We start from the raw sequence: 20,136 nt of genomic DNA, 5'->3' as shown, positions 1-20,136 counted from the left end.
TTCCAGTATAGTTTATATACAGTGTTAAATTAGTTTCAGGTGTACAATATAATGATTCATCAATTCTTTACATTAATCAGTGTTCATCATAAGTGTACTTGTTATCCCCTTCACCTGTTTCACCCATTCCCCCTACCCGCCTTCCCTCTGGGAACCATCAGTTCTCTATAGTTAAGACGGTTTTTTGGTTTGTCTCTTTTTTCTTCCCCTTTGTTCGTTTGTTTTGTTTCTTAAATTCCAAATGAGTGAAATCAGGCAGTATTAGTCTTTCTCTGACTGACTTATTTCTCTTAGCATTGTACTCTCTGGCTGTATCCATGTAGTTGGAAATGGCAAGATTTCATTCTTTTTTGTGGCTCAGTAATCCATTGTGTGTCAATGGACACTTGGGGTGCTTCCATAATTTAGCTATTGTAAGTAATGCTGTAATAAACATAGTAGTGCATATATCCTTTTGAATTGGTGATTTTGTATTTGGGTAGATACCCAGTAGCGCGATTCCTGGATCACATGATAGGTGAGGAGGTGGAGAATAAAGAACCCTTGTGCACTGTTGGTGGGAATGCAGGCTGGCGTAGCCACTGTGGAAAACTGTGTGGAGTTTCCTCAGACAATTAAAAATAGCACTTTATCCCCATTTCTAGCTATACCTGTTGTCTGTGAATCTATAGTGCCTCTGATTCAGCTTCTCCTTCGGAGTATACCTACAGGCATCTGCTGGGTTTAGGAAGTCAGTCTGTGAGCTAGGGAGCAGTCAGACTTCTTAGATGGAGTTTAATTGTTCTTCCCATTTCAGTCCCACCAACACTTGGGCTTTCTGGGGCCCTGAATTTCTGCCTTCTAAGGTTCTGTGTCAGGAATAGACTTGCTGCCCCTTGTGTGTGTCAGATTTCTGCCCTGTCCGTCGGTTAGCACTTGACACCTGCCCTTCTGCTGCTTTTTATCTTTGAAATCCTGTTAGTGTTTGTTTGCTGTCTGCTTTTCACATGTTCGTGATCCTTGTGGTTTGATTCTTTGCTGTCACCTTAATAGGATTTTGGCAGTGAGTAGTAAGCCCATGTTTAATAACATGTAATGGGAATGATATATGTTTTTTTAATTCCAAATTTAAAGATTCAAAAACATTAAAATTTTTTTTTAACGTTTATTTTTTGAGAGGCAGAGAGACAGAGTGTGAGCAGGGGAGAGGCAGAGAGAGAGGGAGTCACAGAATGTGAAGCAGGCTCCAGGCTCTGAACTGGTAGCACAGAGTCCAACATGGGGCTCGAACTCACGAACCATGAGATCATGACTTGAGCTGAAGTCCAATGCTTAACCAACTGAGCCACCCAGGTGTCCCTAGAATTAAAGACATTTTAATACAAGGTGTTACCATTGGGAGAAACTGGATGAGAAAGGTACATGGGATCTCTCTGTATTATTTCTTACAACTGCGTGCGAATCCATAATTATGTCAAAATACAACAATTAAAAAGCAATTTAAGGCCACTGATATGACATAACTATTCCTCTCAGTGTGTAACGTTTTAAGAATTTACTCGTATATCAGTTTTGTTTTTGGTACTGTGCTCTTTGCAGTTTCCTAATTAAACTTTTCATTGCCACATTATATAGTATGTTGATATGCTGTAATTTATGAAACCTTTTCGCAATTCTTTTTTTTAATGTTTATTTTTTATTTTTGAGAGAGCAAGAGAGAGTGTGAGCAGGGGAGGGGCAGAGAGAGAGGGGGACAGAGGATCTGAAGTGGACTCTGTGCTGACAACAGAGAGCCCGACGTGGGACTCGAACTGATGAACCATGAGATCACGACCTGAGCTGAGGTTGGACGCTCAACCGACTGAGCCAGCTGGGTGCCTCATTTTCACAATTCTTTTAATCTTTTAGTTAGTATAGTACCTGGTATTGACCAGTACTTGTGGCCAGCAGTGAATGAGTGTGCCATTTTTATTGGCATTTTACCAGCATTATGTGCTGTTAGAAATTTTTTTTTGTTTTAGGGGCACCTGGGTGGCTCAGTTGGTTAAGTGTCCGACTTCGGCTCGGGTCATGATCTCATGGTTCGTGGGTTTAAGCCCCGCATTGGGCTCTGTGCTGATAGCTTGGAGCCTGGAGCCTGCTTCAGATTCTGTGTCTCCTCTCTGTCTCACTCTCTCTCTCTCTCTCTCCCTCTCTCTCTATCTCTCTCTCTCTGCCCCTCCCCACTAGAACTCTGTCTCTCTCTCTCTCTCTCAAAAATAAATAAACATTAAAAGAAAAAAAGAAATTTTTTTTGTTTAATTTTGGTAGATAGAAAATGATCTACTAAAGGGGTTTTAATTTGTACTTTTTCCTTGATGTCTTTTTCTAGACCATTTCAACATTTGTTAATGTTTAATTTGTTAATGCCTACCAGACTAGTTCTGTTTTGAGATCTGTGCTCCTTTTTTTCTACTTTGCAGTTTATTAATCAATTACTTGGAGTTGTTCCTTTGTCGACACCAACAGAGGATAAGTTGGCACTGCCTGCCGACATCAGAGCTCTGCAGCAACATTTATGTGTGGTGCAGCTGACGAGGTTACTTGGCTTGTACCACACTCTGGATAAAAATCAGAAACAGAGTGTGGTCAGAGAATTGATGTTAAGGTACCAGCATGGACTGGAATTTGGTGAGCAGCCTTTCAAAGTGTGCAGTTGTTCCCTGATTTGCTAAGTTTTAGAAGACCTTTTTTTTAATCACCTGGAGCACCTTGTTGTAATGAGTTTGGCAAGGAGGATATTTTGTCAGGTGGGAAGACTGTCCTAATGTAAAGCCTTTCTTAAGTTTGGAGTTCTAAGTGATTATAGTCGTCCATATTCTTCCTGATTGAGCTATCACATTGAATTACATGGAGTTTATGATAATTGTCACTTTTTCTGCTTTTACAGGCCTTAGTATTTTTAATACATAGACTGAAATTGCACTAAAGGAATGTTGTTAATTGTGAAGTAAAAATGTAGTTTAGAAATAGATGATCTTTAGATTGCTAGATACATGTGATAAAATATAAGTTATCTGACCAGATGACATCAGTATTTCTCTAACTGCATTCTAAATCATTAAGTGAAGTAATGAGCATACTATTACTTTAGTTTTACTGGCCCCTGGCTTCTGGTCTTTTCTTAACCTGAACCCTCCTTCCAAATCTTGCTTCTCTCCCTTTGGGGTCATTTCAGATACCACCTTTGTTCTGGAACGCTTTCTTCTGGTCCAGCTGAGTGTGGCCTTACCTTATTTTGAATCTTTTGATTCATGGCTTATATTTTCTTCTGGTATTTATGCTAATCTTATTACTTTCATTTCCTCTCTTTATCTTACCTCTCCTGTCACTTTCCTGCTTTAAAAAACTCCTTTGGGGCAGTGATAGTTGCACAAATGTTAAAATACAAATATGGGATTTTTTCCCTACAGGGAAATCCTGTTTGAAAACCGAATTGCAGTTTTCAGACTATTACTGTCTCCTTGCTGTCCATGTGCTTATTGATATATGGAGAGAAACAGGTAAGGAACAGTGATTTCAATTTAACTTTATGCTTTGTTTTTATTGATTATAAATCCTGAGACTAATTATGTAATCCAAGAATTTGATTTATGTTTTTAGGTTTTTCTTCCTTGACGTTGTCCAGGGTGCTTCTAAAAGAACCCATCCCCAGATATACCTCTCTCTCTAATCAGGATAATCTTTTAAATCAATGCATATATGTTCTTATTTTTATTATTTTATTTATTAAAATGTTTATTTTGAGAGAGACACAGCACGAGTGGGGGAGGGGCAGAGAGAGGGAAACCAGCAGAGAATCCCAAGCAGGCTCCATGCTGGTCCAGGCCGGCTCCTGATGTGGGGCTCAAACTTAGGAAACAGTGAGATCATGTCCTGAGTCAAAATCAAGAGTCAGATGCTTAACCGACTGAACCACCCAGTTGCCCGTTTTTATTTAAAAAATTTTTTTTAAATTGAAATATAATTGACACATTAATTTCAAGTGTACAACATAGTGATTCAATAATTTTGTATATCATGCTATAAATGTAGCTACTGTGTGTCCCCATACAGCACTATTACAGTACCATTGCCTGTGTTTTCTATGCTGTGCCTTTCACCCCTGTCCCTATTCATTCCAGGACAGGAAGCCTGTACCTCCCACTCCCTCTTTTTGCCATCCCCCCCGACAACCACCAGTTCTGTGTATTTATGGGTCTGTTTCTGCGTGGTTTGTTTTATGTTTTAGATTCCTAATATAAGTGAAATCATATGGGATTTGTCTTCTCTGACTTATTTAGCATGATACACTCTAGGTCCATCCATGTTGTTGTGAAATGGCAAGATCTCATTCCTTTCTATGGCTGAATAATATTCGTGTGTGTGTGTGTGTGTGTGTGTGTGTGTGTGTGTGTGTGTGTGTGTACACCACATCTTCTTTATCCATTCATCTATTGACGGACACTTGGTTTGCTTCCATACCTTGGCTGTTGTAAATAATGCTGCAGTAAACATGGGGGTGCATATATCCTTTTGAATTGGTGTTTTCATTTTCTTTTGGTAATACCCAGTAGTGGAATTACTGAATTGTGTTATATTTCTGATTATTTAAGGAACCTCCACACTGCTCTCCACAGTGGCTGCACCAACTTATATTCCCACCAACAGGGCATGAGGGGTCCTTTTTCTCCACATCCTTGCCAACACTTGTTATTTCTTGTCTGTCTTTTCTGTTTTTAAACATTTCTAAATATAGTGAATAATGACTGAAGTGCATATTACAAAGTTACAGTAATTAAAATACAGAGAAATTGTTTCAGAGATAGATGTAGCGGCCCATGGAATGGAATAGCCCTTTTTATTCACTTAAAAAATATATATGTAGGAGAATGCACTTTTTTTGGAATAGTTCTAATTAGCCTATTTAAGACAAAAATACAATCTATGTTGAAGGAGGCGTCATGTATCATTGAGCATGAAAAAGATGATTCATTATTTTAGGGCTCACTCCTGACATTTTCTTTTATGAGCAGTTTTTTTTGGGGAAAAACTTAGGTACTTGTTGCATATTCACGAGAATAAACTGCACAAGAAACAAAAGGCCCAGGAGACAGGACTGTGCAATATAGATAAAACCTCTGCCCTCGGGGGTCGTTTCGTGGAGCACTTGACTTTAATTCCATCATCCTCCTGCTTAAAATCCTTCAGAGGTACCTGTTTTCCTGGGGATAAAGATCAACCTTTTTAGGGTAGTTTACAGTGCTCTTTATGATCTGGCCTCTGCCTATATCTCCAAATTCTTAGGTTACTTACAGCCTGTATCTACTGTGTTTTGTTTGTTTGTTTGTTGGTTTGTTTGCTACTATTCGTGAACACTGTGGTGCCTCTCTTTGAAATAACTTTCTTACTCTCTTCATCTAACTTTTACTCAAACAGTGCCTCTGACAAGCCTGTCTTGATTTTACCCCCATACCCATTGCGGATTTTATGCCCCTTCTGAACTTTTGCAGGACGTTGTGTGTGCCTCTGTGCTAGCACTTCTTGCACTGTATTGCAGCAGAGATGGGGGTGAATCCTTTTTATCAGACTTGTCATCCAAGGCTCAGAATTGTGAGCGTGCGTAGGGATGTAATAAAACATCATTAATGAACTGACCACTCAGTAATTTGGTCCCTACTCAGATAAGATACCTTTCCCCACTTACCCCTAGCATCCATTCTTGCTCGTAAGAGACTGTGGCTTTGCTAATCTCTTGTTTCTTTGAGCAGCATGTCTGCCCGTATAATAATAGCTAACGTTTGTTGATCATCAGGTACTTGAAAGTGTCGTATATGAATCAGCTCATTTAAACCTCATAATAATACTGTTAAGATTCTTGCAGTTTTATAGATGAGGGAAAGACAGGGCAGAGAGAAAGAAGTTAGGCAAATTTTCCATAATCATACAGTGTAAATACATTGGAAAATTGCCAATATAATAAAGATGCAAGGATTGTTGAAGGTGAAAATGATACTGAAGTGTTCCAATCAGAGGCATAGTCATTGTCTAACGTGGATCTGGCAGAGATTAGAAATCTATGGAAATTTGGTGAGGATGTTGAAAGAGACTGATTTGAATGTGAAAGATTAAGAAGAACACTTGAATACATTGACGCTGTCAAATATTTTGCAGAAAAGCATTTCTTTATGATTCAGCAAAAGTAAAATGTGGAGTTAAGCATGTCATTTTTTCCCCTCCAGTTTTATTGATATGTGATTGGCATACTACTTTGTACTAGCTTAAGATATGTAATGTAATGATTTGATATGTCTACCATGAAATGATTATCACCGTAAATTTAGTGAACGTGGATCACCTCACAGTCACTTGTTTTTCTTTGGAATGAGAACTAGTATCTTCTCGCTTAGCAGCTTTCGAGTATACAGTACGGAATTGTTAACTATAGTCACCATGCTGTACATTATCATATCCCAGAACGTAATATCATTTTGTTATGTTACAACATTTAGTTAGAAAAATTTTGTCCTGGAGCACCTGGCTGGCTCAGTCGGAAGAGCATGCGACTCTTGATCTCGGGGTCATGAGTTCAAGCCCCATGATGGGTGAAAAGATTACTTTAAAAAAAAAAAAAAGAAGGAAAAATTTTGCCTTAAAACTCATCAATCCTTGATGCTCTTTTGATTTGGTGAAGAATTTGTATAAAGCTATAATTACAGCCTAAATTTTACAAAATAAGATAAAAAACGTCTTTATGACATTTGATTTAATAGATGAGAATTAAGCCTTTTTCCCCCTATTTAAAATTTTGTTTCCATCTTAAGGAGATCTTTTTTTAAATGTTTTGTTTTTGGTTTTGGTTTTTGAGAGAGTGCAAGTGGGGAAGGGGTAGCAAGAGAGGGGGACAGAGGATCCGAAGCGGGCTCCACATTGACCGGCTGACAGCAGTGAGCCTGAACATAGGAACGGCAAGATCATGACCTGGGTGGCTCAGTAGGTTAACCATCTGGCTTCGGCTCCGGTCATGATCTTGCAGTTCTTGAGTTCAAGCCCTGCATCGGGCTCTGTGATGACAGCTCAGAACCGGGAGCCTACTTAAGATTCTGTGTCTCCCTCACTCTCTGCCCCTTCTCTACTTGCGCACTCTCTCTCTCTCTCTCTCTCTCTCTCTCTCAAAAATAAATATTTAAAAATTTTTGGAAAAAAAAATGATCATGACCTGAGCCTAAGTTGGATGCTCAACCTACTGAGCTACCCAGGTGCCCCAAGGAGATCTTTTTTTAATACTAGTTATCTTTGAATAACTGGAACTTCTTAAAATTATTTATTCCATTATAATTGTCCAGCCGTCTCTTCTACTCACTTCTGAGCTTCTTGAGGGCAGGAACTATCTGTGACCCTTAAATTTAGTGTTGCTCCAGAGTTTAGGTCAGTGAGTGTTAAATTCAATAAAATTATGATTGTGAAGATCATGTAGGAACATCAGAAAACACTTTAAAAGCAAAGCGCAGAACAGAAAATTGGGTGCAGGTTGTGATTACTACCATGTGAAGTAATTCCAGCTCAGTGGCAGTACACTAAGATCATAATGGTAGTTTGCATAGATTATAGGTGTGTATAGTTTGGTTAGGATTATGCATGATATTTATCTAAAGCTCCAATTGTCGATTATATCTTGTTTCTTCTCTCTTAAAAAAAAGGCCTATAGGATATAATTTTAAAAGCTCAATTCATGGAGCTTTTACTTTAAATTTTTTTTAAGTTTTATTTTTTTATTTTTATTTTAGAAAGAGCACGAGTGGGAGAGAGGGGCGACGGGGGGGGGGGGGGGAGAGAGAGAGAGAGAGAGAGAGAAAGAAAAAGAAAGAGAACAAAAATCTTAAGCAGGCTTCATGCTCAGCGTAGAGCTGGATGCAGGGCTCGATCCCACAATGGAGCGTCAAGAGTCTGACGCTCAACCGACTGAGCCACCCAGGCACCCCAAGTTTTAGTTTCAGTTTAGGTTTTTGCTGACTATAAAAATAGCTTATACAAATTTTGGAGAACAGTTTATTTTAATCTTCCATTTCCAGCTTCCAAAAGACACTCTGATATTTTGGCATATTTCCTTCTCTCTCTTTCTGTGCATGTTTTACAGACTGAAGATCATTTCTTCACACTAATTTTAACTGTGTGTGTTTTACTGAACGTTAATAAGTATTTATCCTTAATACTAAAAACTCTTCATTAATGTCACATGGCTGCATGATGTTTTCCATGTGTGGGTTTTACTATAACTTATTTCCTCGTTCCCCCATTATTAGTACAGTGAATATTTTTGTATATAAATCTTTATTTCATATTTTCTTTGGTACACAAAACAGAAGTTACTTGGTCTTTAAGACTCTTGATGCATGGAGCCTTTTGAAGGCCAAACAAAAAAAAAATGTGTCATATTAGTCTGATTATTAGTGAACAGTTTTATCCAAGTATCACTTGAGATTCAAATAGTAGAGCTACATATGGAAGAAAAATGATGTGTAGTGAGAGCATCTGTCTGGAATCTTATAGAGGAAATCTTGTACCGAGAAGGTTGGTGGACTCTAGTTCTCCTTCAGAGTCTATCTCTTCTCAGCATCTAGGATTCTCGGAGATTCCATAACTTTCTTCATAAGACCTTGCAGCTTAATGTTGGCATCACTTTTGTAGATGCATGATTAAGAACTGTGAGGTAACTGTTGAGAGACTCTATTCAGGGAAATTCCTGATTTTGCTTATAGGTATGTATCTAAAATTTGTTCTCAGACACCTAACCTCATTCTTTAAATAGCTAGGGGAGGTGATACGTCAGTGTTTTGTCTTTTGTTTGTGAGAAACCTCCCTTTGTTGTCAAGCACTGTGGATAATGCTGTTACATTTTGATTCTAGGTGATGAGACTGCTGTGTGGCAGGCCCTGACTTTGCTGGAAGAGGGATTAATCCACAGCCCTTCCAACGCTCAATTCAAATTGCTGCTTGTTCGAATCTACTGTGTACTGGGTGCATTTGAACCAGTGGTGGATCTGTACTCCAGCCTTGATGCTAAGCATATCCAGCATGACACCATTGGGTTGGTAGTATATACTCTGAATACCGAGCAGCCAGCTACACTACGGTGGGGTCCTTCTACATGGAACTTGGACTTTTAGAGTTTAGCAGCAGAGTTGTTTCTGTTATTAAGCTTTTTAGATTAAGTAATCCCCCATTATATGGCCTGTTGCAAAGCAGAAAGATTTTTATATCTTCCAGCATTTTGTGGTAATTTTAAAATTTGCACAATTTAGAGAAGGCAAGAAAGTTTTCCCCAGAGATAGCAAACAACTATATACTTTGAACACTTTTTCTTAGCACACGTTGTCTTGAAGTCTTGACTTCTGCTTTGCATTTGAGATTTACACATGTACTTCATTTGTTGACCTCAGAGATTCTTTTTCTTTAATGAAGGGGTTTTTTTGTAAAAAAAAATTTTTTTTTACATTTATTCATTTTTGAGAGGCAGGCAGAGTGCAAGTGAGGGTGGGGCAGAGAAAGAGAGACACAGAATCTGAAGCAGGCTCCAGGCTCTGAGCTGTCAGTATTGGAGCCTGACGCAGGGCTTGAACTCACAAACCGTGAGAGCACAACCTGAGCCGAAGTCGGACGCCCAACCTACTGAGCCACCCAGGCGCCCGGTTTTTTTGTTTTAATGTTTGTTTATTTTTGAGAGAAAGGGTAGACAGAGTGTAAATGGGGGAGAGGCAGAGAGAGAGGGAAACACGGAATCTGAAGCAGGCTCCAGGTTCTGAGCTATCAGCACAGAGCCTGATGCGGGGCTCGAACCCACGAACCATGAGATCATGACCTGAGCCGTAGTCGGACCCTTAACCGACCGAGCCACCCAGGTGTCCCTCGGTATTTTTTTTTTTAATGTTTATTTTTGAGAGACAGAAACAGAGCATGAGTTGGGGAGCGGCAGAGAGCAAGGGAGACCCAGAATCCAAAGCAGTCTCTAGGCTCTGAGCTGTCTGCATAGAACACAACATGGGGCTCAAACTCATGGACTGTGAGATGTGACCTGAGCCGAAGTCAGACACTTAACCAATAGAGCCACCCAGGTGCCCCTACCTTAGAGCTTCTTTGAATGTGTATTTTGATTATTCTTTGTGATGAACCAAGGGTATATTTTCTTTATCCCTTGTGTCCCATTAATCATCTGAGTATAAGAAAGCATGGCACAGAACTTTAGGTCTCCCACAAAACTGAATTCACTTTGCTCTTTAAAAAAATTTTTTTGATTCCATGAATTAGATAATTTATATGGCAGGATGTTTTAACTTTTCTGTGTGCCTAGCTATGTCTCTGCTATAGTAATTTGAAATACGGTGTTTGATACTAGAAGTGGGTAAGTATAACATGGTTTTTTTTTTTTCTTTCCTTCTGACCTAGCTATCTTTTGACCCGATATGCCGAGTCCCTAGGTCAGTATGCTGCTGCATCCCAATCCTGTAACTTCGCGCTCAGGTTTTTCCACTCCAACCAGAAAGATGTAAGTGAAAAATACTTTTTAAAAATATGACCTTGCCCGCTGAATGCACACAATTCAGAGAACATCTTTCCTCGTGTGGTGGGTACACATGTTGAAGTGTGCCATGCATACTTGCCAGTGCCCTTAGGCCATAGCATACTCGCCATGGCTGTTAGGTAGAGGTAAAGAGTTCTTTGTGGTTGCTAGAATGGGTGTGTTTAATAGAATCCATGCAAAGGTGCAGTTAAAACTAGGTGTTAACAGACTACAAAGTGGTATTCTTCTTAGATTTGTCTTTTAATTTCTCTTTTTTTAACATTTATTTATTTTGAGAGGGAGAGAGAGAGAGAATCCCAAGCAGACTCCGTGCTATCAGTGCAGCGCCCAACGTGGGGCCCGAACCCACGGACCTGTGAGATCGTGACCTGAGCTGAAATCAAGAGTCAGACACTCAGCCAGCCGACTGCACCACCCAGGGCGCCTGTCTTTTAATTCCTTTAAAAAAAAAAAAAATTATTTCATGTATTTATTTTATTTTACTTTTTATTTTTTTAAAAGACTGCATCCTTTTTTTAATAAAGATTTTTAAAAATATTTACTTGAGAGAGAAAGAAAAAGAGAGCACAAGTCGGGGAGGGGCAGAGAGAGAGGGGGACAGAGGATCTGAAGTAGACTCTGTGCTGACAGCAGAGAGCCTGATGCAGGGCTCTAACTCGTGAACCATGAGATCATGACCTGAGCCAATGTTGGATGCTTAACCTACTGAGCCACCCAGACGCCCCTTATTATTTTATTTTTTGAAGTTTATTTATTTATTTTGAGAGACAGAGCGAGCAGGGGAGGGACCGAGAGAGAATATCCCAAGCAGGCTCTATGCTCAGCGTGGAGCCTGATGTGGGGCTTGATCTTTCAACCGGGAGATCATGACTTGAACTGAAATCAAGAGTTGTATGCTTAACTGACTGAGTCACCCAAGCACCCTGTCTGTGAAATTTTTTCTAAGGGTGTAAGACCTAGCCCATAAAGAGTTCATAGCCTGGGATGCCATAGAAGATTCTGCAGTAGCAGCTGCTCTCTGTTACCTTTATTTGTTTCTAAAGTTTATAACCACTGTGCCCTTTGCCAGTAGCCAGTGCACTTGTATTTTCTTAGAATTATGAAATTGACCAATTGAAGGACATTTCAAGAAACTTTTGTCAATAGTATGTTTTTAAAAGTAGCAATAAATAAGGTAGAGCTATGTGCCATAATGAAAGGATGGGATTTGCGCCATATTTTTCACTGCAAGCAGACTTGATCTCCACTTGTCAGTTAAGCAGAAGTTTTATATGGTTTCTAGTCAGTCAACCAGCTGCACAAAACCACCCAGAACATAGGAGAAAGAAGGCATGTCTTGAGGATGGTCATTGCCTGCTTTGTTCTCATGTGCTTCTAAGACTCATCATCTGGAATTTGGCCATGCCAGATATCTACCCATAGCTTTCTGTGTTCACGGTCTAAGAGCAACTAAGGAACTTGACCAGGAAGCCCGTTTTTGGGGGTGGTTCTTGGCAAACAGTCATGAGGATTTTTTTAAATAAAAAACCCTTTCATAACTGTAACAGCTTTGGCTAATCTATCTTCCATTGAATTCTTTAGCTTTGTATTAAATAGAAGGCAGGGCAGAAACATTTCTGAACAATGGAATATAGGTTTATTGTTGTCAGCTTGCAATAATTATGTCCTGACAAGCCTCAGGGCAAGGCCTAGAAGGCTGGTGTAACAAGGGATGGTGAGCTGTGCATCATTTGGCTTTTAAGCTCTATTCCTCTCCCCCAAATGGCATTTTTCCACCACAGTGATTGGTGGTATCTTTGTTCAGACTTCATTTTGTGTCATAGCTCCTAATCAGGAAGAGAGGGAAGTGTAGGCATCAGCATTGGAACATGCTGCTTAGAAGGTGCGGGCCTGGCTTAGAGATCCGAGGGCATCTCTAGGACCTTGGGTTTCTAAAGTATCCTGGCACAGGTAGGCAGTTGAGTTATAAATCTCTGTTTGCACTGTGTATTGAAGTATCTGTGATTGCCCTTTCCCAGTTTTTAAGAAGTTGCATTAACTCAAAAAAAAAAAAAAATCAAAAGGGTTTCTTAAATCTCATTAATCTGGCTGTCATTGCTTATTTCTAAGGAAGATTGACTGATGATGCCTTTTCAAAGTTTTGTTCTCAAATAGCTCTGAGGTGGCAATTGGGGGTGAATAAGGGATTATTCCAAGCCTGGAGGCTGGTTTTACTCCAGTTTAATCATCCAGCATTCAAGAAGCACTATATGATTCATGATTTGGTCAATAATGTACGTTATTTTATACTAATGAAAATTAAGCTTTAGTTTCCCCCCCACAAATACTGTATCTAAAGAGTTGTTTTGAAAAGAAAACACCCACTCCAAAACAACAACTCCAAGTTATTGTTATAGGAAGGGAGATATCCTTAGGAGTGATTTGAGAAGGGTATGTTGTTCTTAGTGACTTTTTTTATCTTTGATGTTTTGCTGATGGTTGTGTGTGGCAGGAGTGACTAATTCATCTGAATATATGTGATGCTGAACCTGATCATTTTATTGATCTGGGACTAAGACTCTCTACTTGGAATTTATTTTTATTACTACTAAGAAGAAAGAACTTACTTAATCATACTAAAGTAGATAATCTTTGGGGGGTCCTAGAGGCAAAAGCAAAAACCAATACAGCAAGTAAAATGCACCCTCAACCTTAATGCCTAGCCTGAGTCCCAAAATAGGGAAATGGAGACTGTGGTGTGGACTGTTTCCTATAGGACTTGGAGGGTAAGAAAGAGCATGATTGTAGTGTTGTGTTAAACCTAATAGTATTAGAAATATCTCTGGAAAGCTAAAGCTCTGTGTTCTGATTTTTATTCTTGGGAGTTTTTGAGATCCCCAGATGGTTTTTTCTTGGGTGACTGATGTGTTTCAATTCCCAGCTTGCTCTTGAAAGAACACATTTAATCCTTCAATGGAAAATCCAGCGTTCTGCTTTGTAAGGCTTTGTGCTATGAGGTTGAAAGTTAAATTGGGAAAGTCTACACAGGGATTTTCTTTCTGGAAAGGTCATCATTGTTGCTGTCATCTTACTTTGGAGTAGATTTTTACAATATGAGAATTAGAGTCAGATTTTCTTATCTCCAAAAGTTACTTACTTGTTTGTATTTAAAAATAATTTCCCTTGAAAAGTCTAACATAAGTATTCAAGAAGATGATTGTTTAGGGTTTGATGTCCATCTATTTTGCTAATTTTTACAGTGACCAGGGTTCATTTCAGGAATCCATATGGGATATAACTAGCCTCATTGGTGCATAAATGAGTAGAAATAGGTACGGACAACATTCTCTGATAGTCAGAAGTTTTTCAAGTGCCTGTGGCTTCCAGTTTTGCCTGCAGTTCCAGTAGGGGTTGTTTTTTCCAATCATAGAACTTCCCCAGGCTCGGTCTTATTGGAAGATGCCCAGGTCCTTTGCTAGCTCTGCAGCGATAACTTTGCTGCAGCATTAAAGGAGGACTGTCTTAAAAACAGAAGCCAGAGAACTACAGTTACTTTCTCAGTTTGTTAAAAGGACTACGTTTCCTTTTTGTTGCCCCTTATTTTTCTTTTTTAAAAGCTATTATCTTTTTTTCAGTAGTGGTAGTCCATAGACCACTCAAATTAAAACACCTCTGTACTTCGTAAACTTGGGTTCTTTTCTTTAATCAGCATATTTTGGAAGTGTAATTGATAAATTTGATTGGAGTCCCCAGAGTCATATTTTTATCCCCATTAACTGCTGGATCATATGTTCCCAAGCAGCTGGTTTTTTCAAGCTGTAAATTCCTATTGCAAGGGCTTCTGGTAAACCTTGCTTTCTCCTAGCCATGAGGCCTTTGGATAGGCATTTGTGTTTAGAGCATCCTGGCCTCTTCTTGATGGGGCATATCACTGTCCTTTAATCAAGCTAGAAGGTACACTTGAGCTTTTTTGGATAGTCCTTCTTTAAACCTGCAGGATCACAAGTAATCTTTTTAATTTTCTTGTGTCCGTCCGTCTTTAATTTCTCCAGATACTGCAGGCAAACAGCTCGCCGAGGTGTCCCATGGGGTTTAAAAGCCGCATCGAATGCAGTTGAATTAGCGCCCGTGGCGCAATCCCGCGGCCTGAAATGAACCCTGCGAGGCTGTGTATCAGAGGGTATGTTGTTGAACTATTGGCCTATTTTCCTACTGGGCAAATTATTCAGTCATAATGGAGATGGGGGCAGAGCTGACTGAGGCTGTGTTTAAAAAGACTGGCTTTTCTAGAAAGGATCTTTGGGGCAGATACCTGCTTTGAGCGTAACATTTTCCGTGGCCCAAAAGGGTGCCCTCCTGACTTGTGATCCTGATGGCATAGGCCCACACCCATGAAATGTTCTTTCCTGAGATTTTCTTCTGTTGTGCCAGAATTTCTGTTGAGAGTTCTTTTTCTTGCCTCTGTTCACAACATTTCATCTGTACATATGTATTAATTGAAAATTAAAGTGCACGTGGTGAGTGTTCCCTTCACTTACTTGTTCATGGAATTTTTCAGCATTGGTCTTACGTAGTTTGGATGGATAAGAAACCTGGTTCTTGCAGTCTTTCTGTCCTCATAATGGATTCTGATGAATTTTTATGGGTCCTTTTTTTGTTGTCTTCTATCCTGTTGTAATGCATATATGCCCTATGTTTGTGACATATAGTATTTAGAAATAAACAAAACCAGGGAGTAGCCTGTCTTTTCTGAAGGAGGGTGATTTTTATTTGGGTTGATTGTGGGTGGTTATATTATTCCCGGTGTTTTTGGAACTTTTGTATAAAACACAGTTTATCTTAGATGCAGAAAAACATGGAGTAATATCCCTTCCACAATGGCACTAATCAAATTTTTGACTGACGTGGCAACCTCCAGTCCTATTGAATTGAAAGACATAACTGCTAAGAGAAAGTCTCTGGTGGTAGCAGCAGCTGGGTATTATTACAAGTAGTAGTAGTAAAGAACACATATGATTCTGGTATAGGAAAGAAGAAAAATAATGTTTTTAATAGCTGATATTCTACTTGGTGACCTTTAGAGATTAGATTTCATATCTTAATTTTAGTGTGAGTGTTTTGTTTTGCATGACAAGGTTTGCCTTCCTTTGCCTGATATGTGAGATATTTATACCGAGGTGGTATCTTTCCTTCCCAGACCTCAGAATATATTATTCAAGCTTACAAATATGGTGCATTTGAGAAGATCCCAGAATTTATCGCTTTTAGGAACAGGCTGAATAATTCTCTTCATTTTGCACAAGTCCGTACTGAACGGATGTTGTTAGACCTTCTACTTGAAGCAAATATGTAAGTATTGAATAAGAGCTAAAAAGGAACTAAGGGATTAGATCAGATCCTAAGAACCATTGGCTAATGGGTGATATTGGTAGACTTAAGATAAGGAAAAATGGAAAGAAAAAAAGAGAGAGTGAGAGAGAAATTTGGTAGGGACAGAGAAGAAAGGGGAAATAACTCACTGCGTGGCATGGGTAATGATCGGGTGCTGCCGGCACCATTTCATGTTCCGTACAGAAGCCAGCCAGGTGGTGGTCCTCACCCTAGTCCATATAATTTTTAAAAAGTTCCCCTTCCCCTGTGAACATGAGATTTCAGGAATTAATTCTGATCCACTTTATTTTATTTGAGCTTCCAGACCCTTTCTCTTGCTGTGTAGCAGGCCAACATGATATAGGTGGGCTTGGTTCTATGTCACCTTCTGTGAGCTTTTACCTCTTAATAGTAAATCCTTCTACCTCCCTTCCTTCCTGTTTCTTTTCCTTTCTTTCTAGTAAAACAAAGTTGTGGCTAATCTGTTTTCATGGCTGGTTTACTATTGAAATAATACATAAATAAATTTCTATATCACAGATCAACCAGTTTAGCAGAAAGTATAAAATCAATGAATCTTCGGCCAGAAGAAGATGACATTCCATGGGAAGCCTTGCGAGACAACAGAGACTTAAATGTTTTCTTCAGCTGGGATCCAAAAGATAGGTAACTGGAATTTAACCCCAAGCATTTATTTTTGCAGAATTAGGATGAATCTAACAGTTAAAAAATATATATATATATATCTTTTTTACACAAATATAATAACATGGTTATTATGTGGATACGAAGATATAAGTAAGCCAAAGGAGGAAAATGAATCTCATTCCTATGTTGGATTATTGACTAATATAAAAATTAGATTTTCCTTCATAGCATACATAAAAACAGATTCCAGGTGGATCAAAGGTCATGTGCTAAAACGCCTTAGAGAATCTATAAGAAAATATAAAAATATTTTTAAGTGGTTAGGGAAAGCCTTTCTTAGCATTACATCAAACCTGGAAACATAAAGGATCTGATCTCTAAATATTAGCCTTCTATATAGAAATAAATTTGTTAACAAGTTCTAAAGGTATGTGGTAAATTGGTAAATTTCTTCATATATATTAATATCTTTCACATACAAGGAGAAATCTTTTTAAAGTTTTTTTTTTTTTTTTAATTTTTTTTGAGAGAGAGTGCAAGCCAGGGAGAGGGAGAGAGGGAGTGAATCTTAAGCAGGCTCCGTATTGAGTGTGGAGCCTGACCTGGGGCTTGACCCCATGACTCTGGGATCATGACCTGAGCTGAAATCAAGAGTCAGGTGCTCAGGTGCCCCTGTCCAATAGTTTAAAAAAAAAAAAAAATCTTTATCACTGTACAGTGCATTTCATTGAACTTGTTAAGTCCAATTTGGGTTTTTTTTTTAATTAAATTTAATTTTATTATTTTTTTAAATTTACATCCAGATTAGTTAGCATGTAGTGTAACAGTGATTTCAGGAGTAGATTCCTTAGTGCTCCTAAAGATACTGAAGCTTCATGAATTTGCGTGGCATCCTTGTGTAGGGGCCGTGCTAATCTTCTCTGCATCGTACCAATTTCAGTGTATGTGCTGCCGAAGCGAGCACAAGTCCAATTTGTTTTTTAGTTATCTTCTTATTGATTTATTAAGAGTTCTCCCGGGGCACCTGGGTGACTCCGTCGGTTGAGGGTCCTACTCTTGATTTTGGCTCATGTCATGATCCCTGGGTCATGGGGTTGAGCCCCATGTTGGGCTCCACACTGAATATGGAGCCTGCTTGGGATTCTCTCTCCTCTCCCCTTGCACGCTCTCTCTTTCTAAAATTAAAATTAAAAAAAAAAACAAAAACTATTGGGCAAAGATAAAAAAGATTAATACTTGTGGTCAGCAAGGTTGTAGGGAAAATGGTTGTTGTACATTGTCGTGATGGTAAAACTTTATATATAATCTTTCTATAGGGAATTTTAGTGATCTGTATTAAGATTGAAAATTCCAAATGTTCTGCAGGCTGCACAGATCCTGGGCTGAGCCTTTATTAAGCAGATCTAATATTTTTTGATGCCCATGGGCCAGTGGCCCTGGGCTGATCTGTAGCTCCCAGCAGTCCTCAGCCTTCTCCTCTGGCTCTGATGCATCTAGGGACTCTGGCTGTGAGCTAGGGGAAAGATATGGGTCTTAGCATTGGGGGATACTGCCTGCTCCTGTGCTGAAGGCAAGAATTGTGAACCAGAATCCTGGCAGGAACTATTTTTCACCCTCCCTGGTGGCCACTTTGTTCTCCCATTTCTGATTCCCTGGCTCCACTCTACCCCAAATTAACCTTTTCTTTTGTTGTTTCCATATGACCTTTTTTATACTTGTTCAGGAAAAAAAAAAGATTGAAAATTCCATATCCCATTTAATTCAGCAGATCCACTTCTAGAAAAGTACAACCTAAAGCAGTAAGTGCAAAAGCATGCAGAGTTATGTATATGAGGTAGTTCTCTATACATTTGACCCTTTAACAGTGCAGGGTTGGGGCACTGACCCCTTACACAGTCAAAAATCCATGTGTTAATTTTAACTCCCCAGAAACTTAACTACTAATAGTCTACTATTGACCGAAAACCTTACCAATAACACAAACAATTGAGCAACACGTATTTTGTATGTCATGTGTATCATATACTATGTTTTTATAATAAAGTAAGCTAGAGAAAGAAAATATAAAGAAAATCATAAGGAGGAGAAAATACATTTACAGTAAATGTATTTTTGCTAGGATTCATAAGATTCCACTTTTGGTTGTCATCACAGCTAAGGTTTATTATAACAGAAGGATACATGACAGGATTAGCAAGGGAAAAAGACACAGAATCTGGAAAACTCCATGCACAGACTTCCAATGCTGTCTCTCTCCTGTGAGGAGACATATCAAGTGTGCTCCTTTCTTTAGCAGTGAAAAATGCAATGATGCATGTGCAGTGTTTCTGCTCAGAGAAGCCCATTTGAGATTTGGTGCCCAAGATTTTTACTAGCTGGTTATGTAGGCACCCTCTGTGTAGTACGTGCCAATATTCCAGACTCCCAGAAGGAAAGTAGGTGTTCACCATAGACCATATGGTTTGTACAAACAGTTTAGGCACAGTGAGCCGCTCTTACCATTTAGGGAATGGTTGGCGTGCCAAGTTCCTAGATACCAGCTACAGGTCAGCCTTGTAAGTTGGCCCTTCTAAAGACAATAACCTCAGGCTTGCTGTGTTAATTCTTTTCTGCAGAAAAGAAAGAAAAAGATACAGTTTGCAAAATAGTATAAATATTGTGAACCCACTTATTTAAAATGTGTTAAATTATATAAATATTTTTAGTTGCAGTTGTATACATAACATCTGTGTTGTAAGAGTCTGAAAGGATGCATACCAAGCTTTTTTTTTTTTTTTTTAAATATTTTTATTTATTTTTGAGGGAGTGCAAGCAGGGAGGGGCAGAGAGAGGGGAGGGTGGAAAGGGGGGTGAACAGAGGATCTGAAGCCTGTTCTGTGCTGACAGCACAGAGCCTGATGCAGGGCTGGAACTCACAAACCATGAGATCATGACCTGAACCAAAGTCAGATGCTTAACTGACTGAGCCACCCAGGTGCCCCATACCAAGTTTGTTAATATTGCAGGTGTTTGGTTATCAGGGCACATTTCCCTTTTATTTTTCAGTTTTCTTTCATTTGAATTTCAAATATGTGATACATATTTTGTTGTTATTAGAAGTCTCCCTTAAGGGGAAAAAATGACCTGTTAGGTAGGTTACCGCTCCCATTTTATCGATGCTGAAATGGACACTTGGGTGATTTGGGTTTGTCTGAGATCATTCAGTTAGTAGACAAATGCTGGTAGCGTTCAAAGGCATTGTGATTGATGAATGTGAACTTTGAAAGATGGCAACACATTAACTAAAATGGATGGGTTGGGGATATTTCTTTTTAAGGGATGTTTCTGAAGAACATAAGAAACTTTCCTTGGAGGAGGAGACCATGTGGTTAAGAATCCGTTCCTTAACATTGAGGCTGATCAGTGGACTTCCAAGTCTTAATCATCCTGTGGAGCCAAGGAACTCAGAAAAGACCACTGAAAATGGCGTGTCCTCCCGGATTGATATTTTTCGTTTACTCCTTCAACAGCTGGAGGTGGCTATGGAGACAGGAAAGCGATTTATTGGGAAAGAAATTCAGGTA

The 20,136-nt window shown here is 39.1% G+C and overlaps 1 protein-coding gene and 1 non-coding gene across 2 annotated transcripts in view; one reads left to right on the top strand and one right to left on the bottom strand.

Moving 5' to 3' along the window:
* The window catches only part of NAA25 (N-alpha-acetyltransferase 25, NatB auxiliary subunit), an 80,167-nt gene that overhangs the window by 38,090 nt on the left and 21,941 nt on the right, over positions 1–20,136 (top strand). Inside the window, exons 12-18 of the mRNA XM_019467416.2 lie at positions 2,442–2,649; positions 3,432–3,521; positions 8,905–9,085; positions 10,441–10,540; positions 15,753–15,904; positions 16,466–16,591; positions 19,890–20,133. Of these exons, the coding sequence (XP_019322961.1) occupies positions 2,442–2,649; positions 3,432–3,521; positions 8,905–9,085; positions 10,441–10,540; positions 15,753–15,904; positions 16,466–16,591; positions 19,890–20,133 (1,101 nt within the window). The remainder of the gene's footprint in view (positions 1–2,441; positions 2,650–3,431; positions 3,522–8,904; positions 9,086–10,440; positions 10,541–15,752; positions 15,905–16,465; positions 16,592–19,889; positions 20,134–20,136) is intronic.
* On the bottom strand, positions 17,431–17,537 carry LOC128777181 (U6 spliceosomal RNA). Its single transcript, XR_008422367.1, has one exon. It is a non-coding gene; the product is annotated as a U6 spliceosomal RNA (small nuclear RNA).

The sequence above is a fragment of the Panthera pardus genome, unplaced genomic scaffold (assembly GCF_024362965.1).
Source record: "Panthera pardus isolate Hobbes unplaced genomic scaffold, ASM2436296v1 HiC_scaffold_15, whole genome shotgun sequence".
Lineage (NCBI taxonomy): Eukaryota > Metazoa > Chordata > Mammalia > Carnivora > Felidae > Panthera > Panthera pardus.
This window is presented reverse-complemented; position numbering and strand designations above follow the sequence as displayed.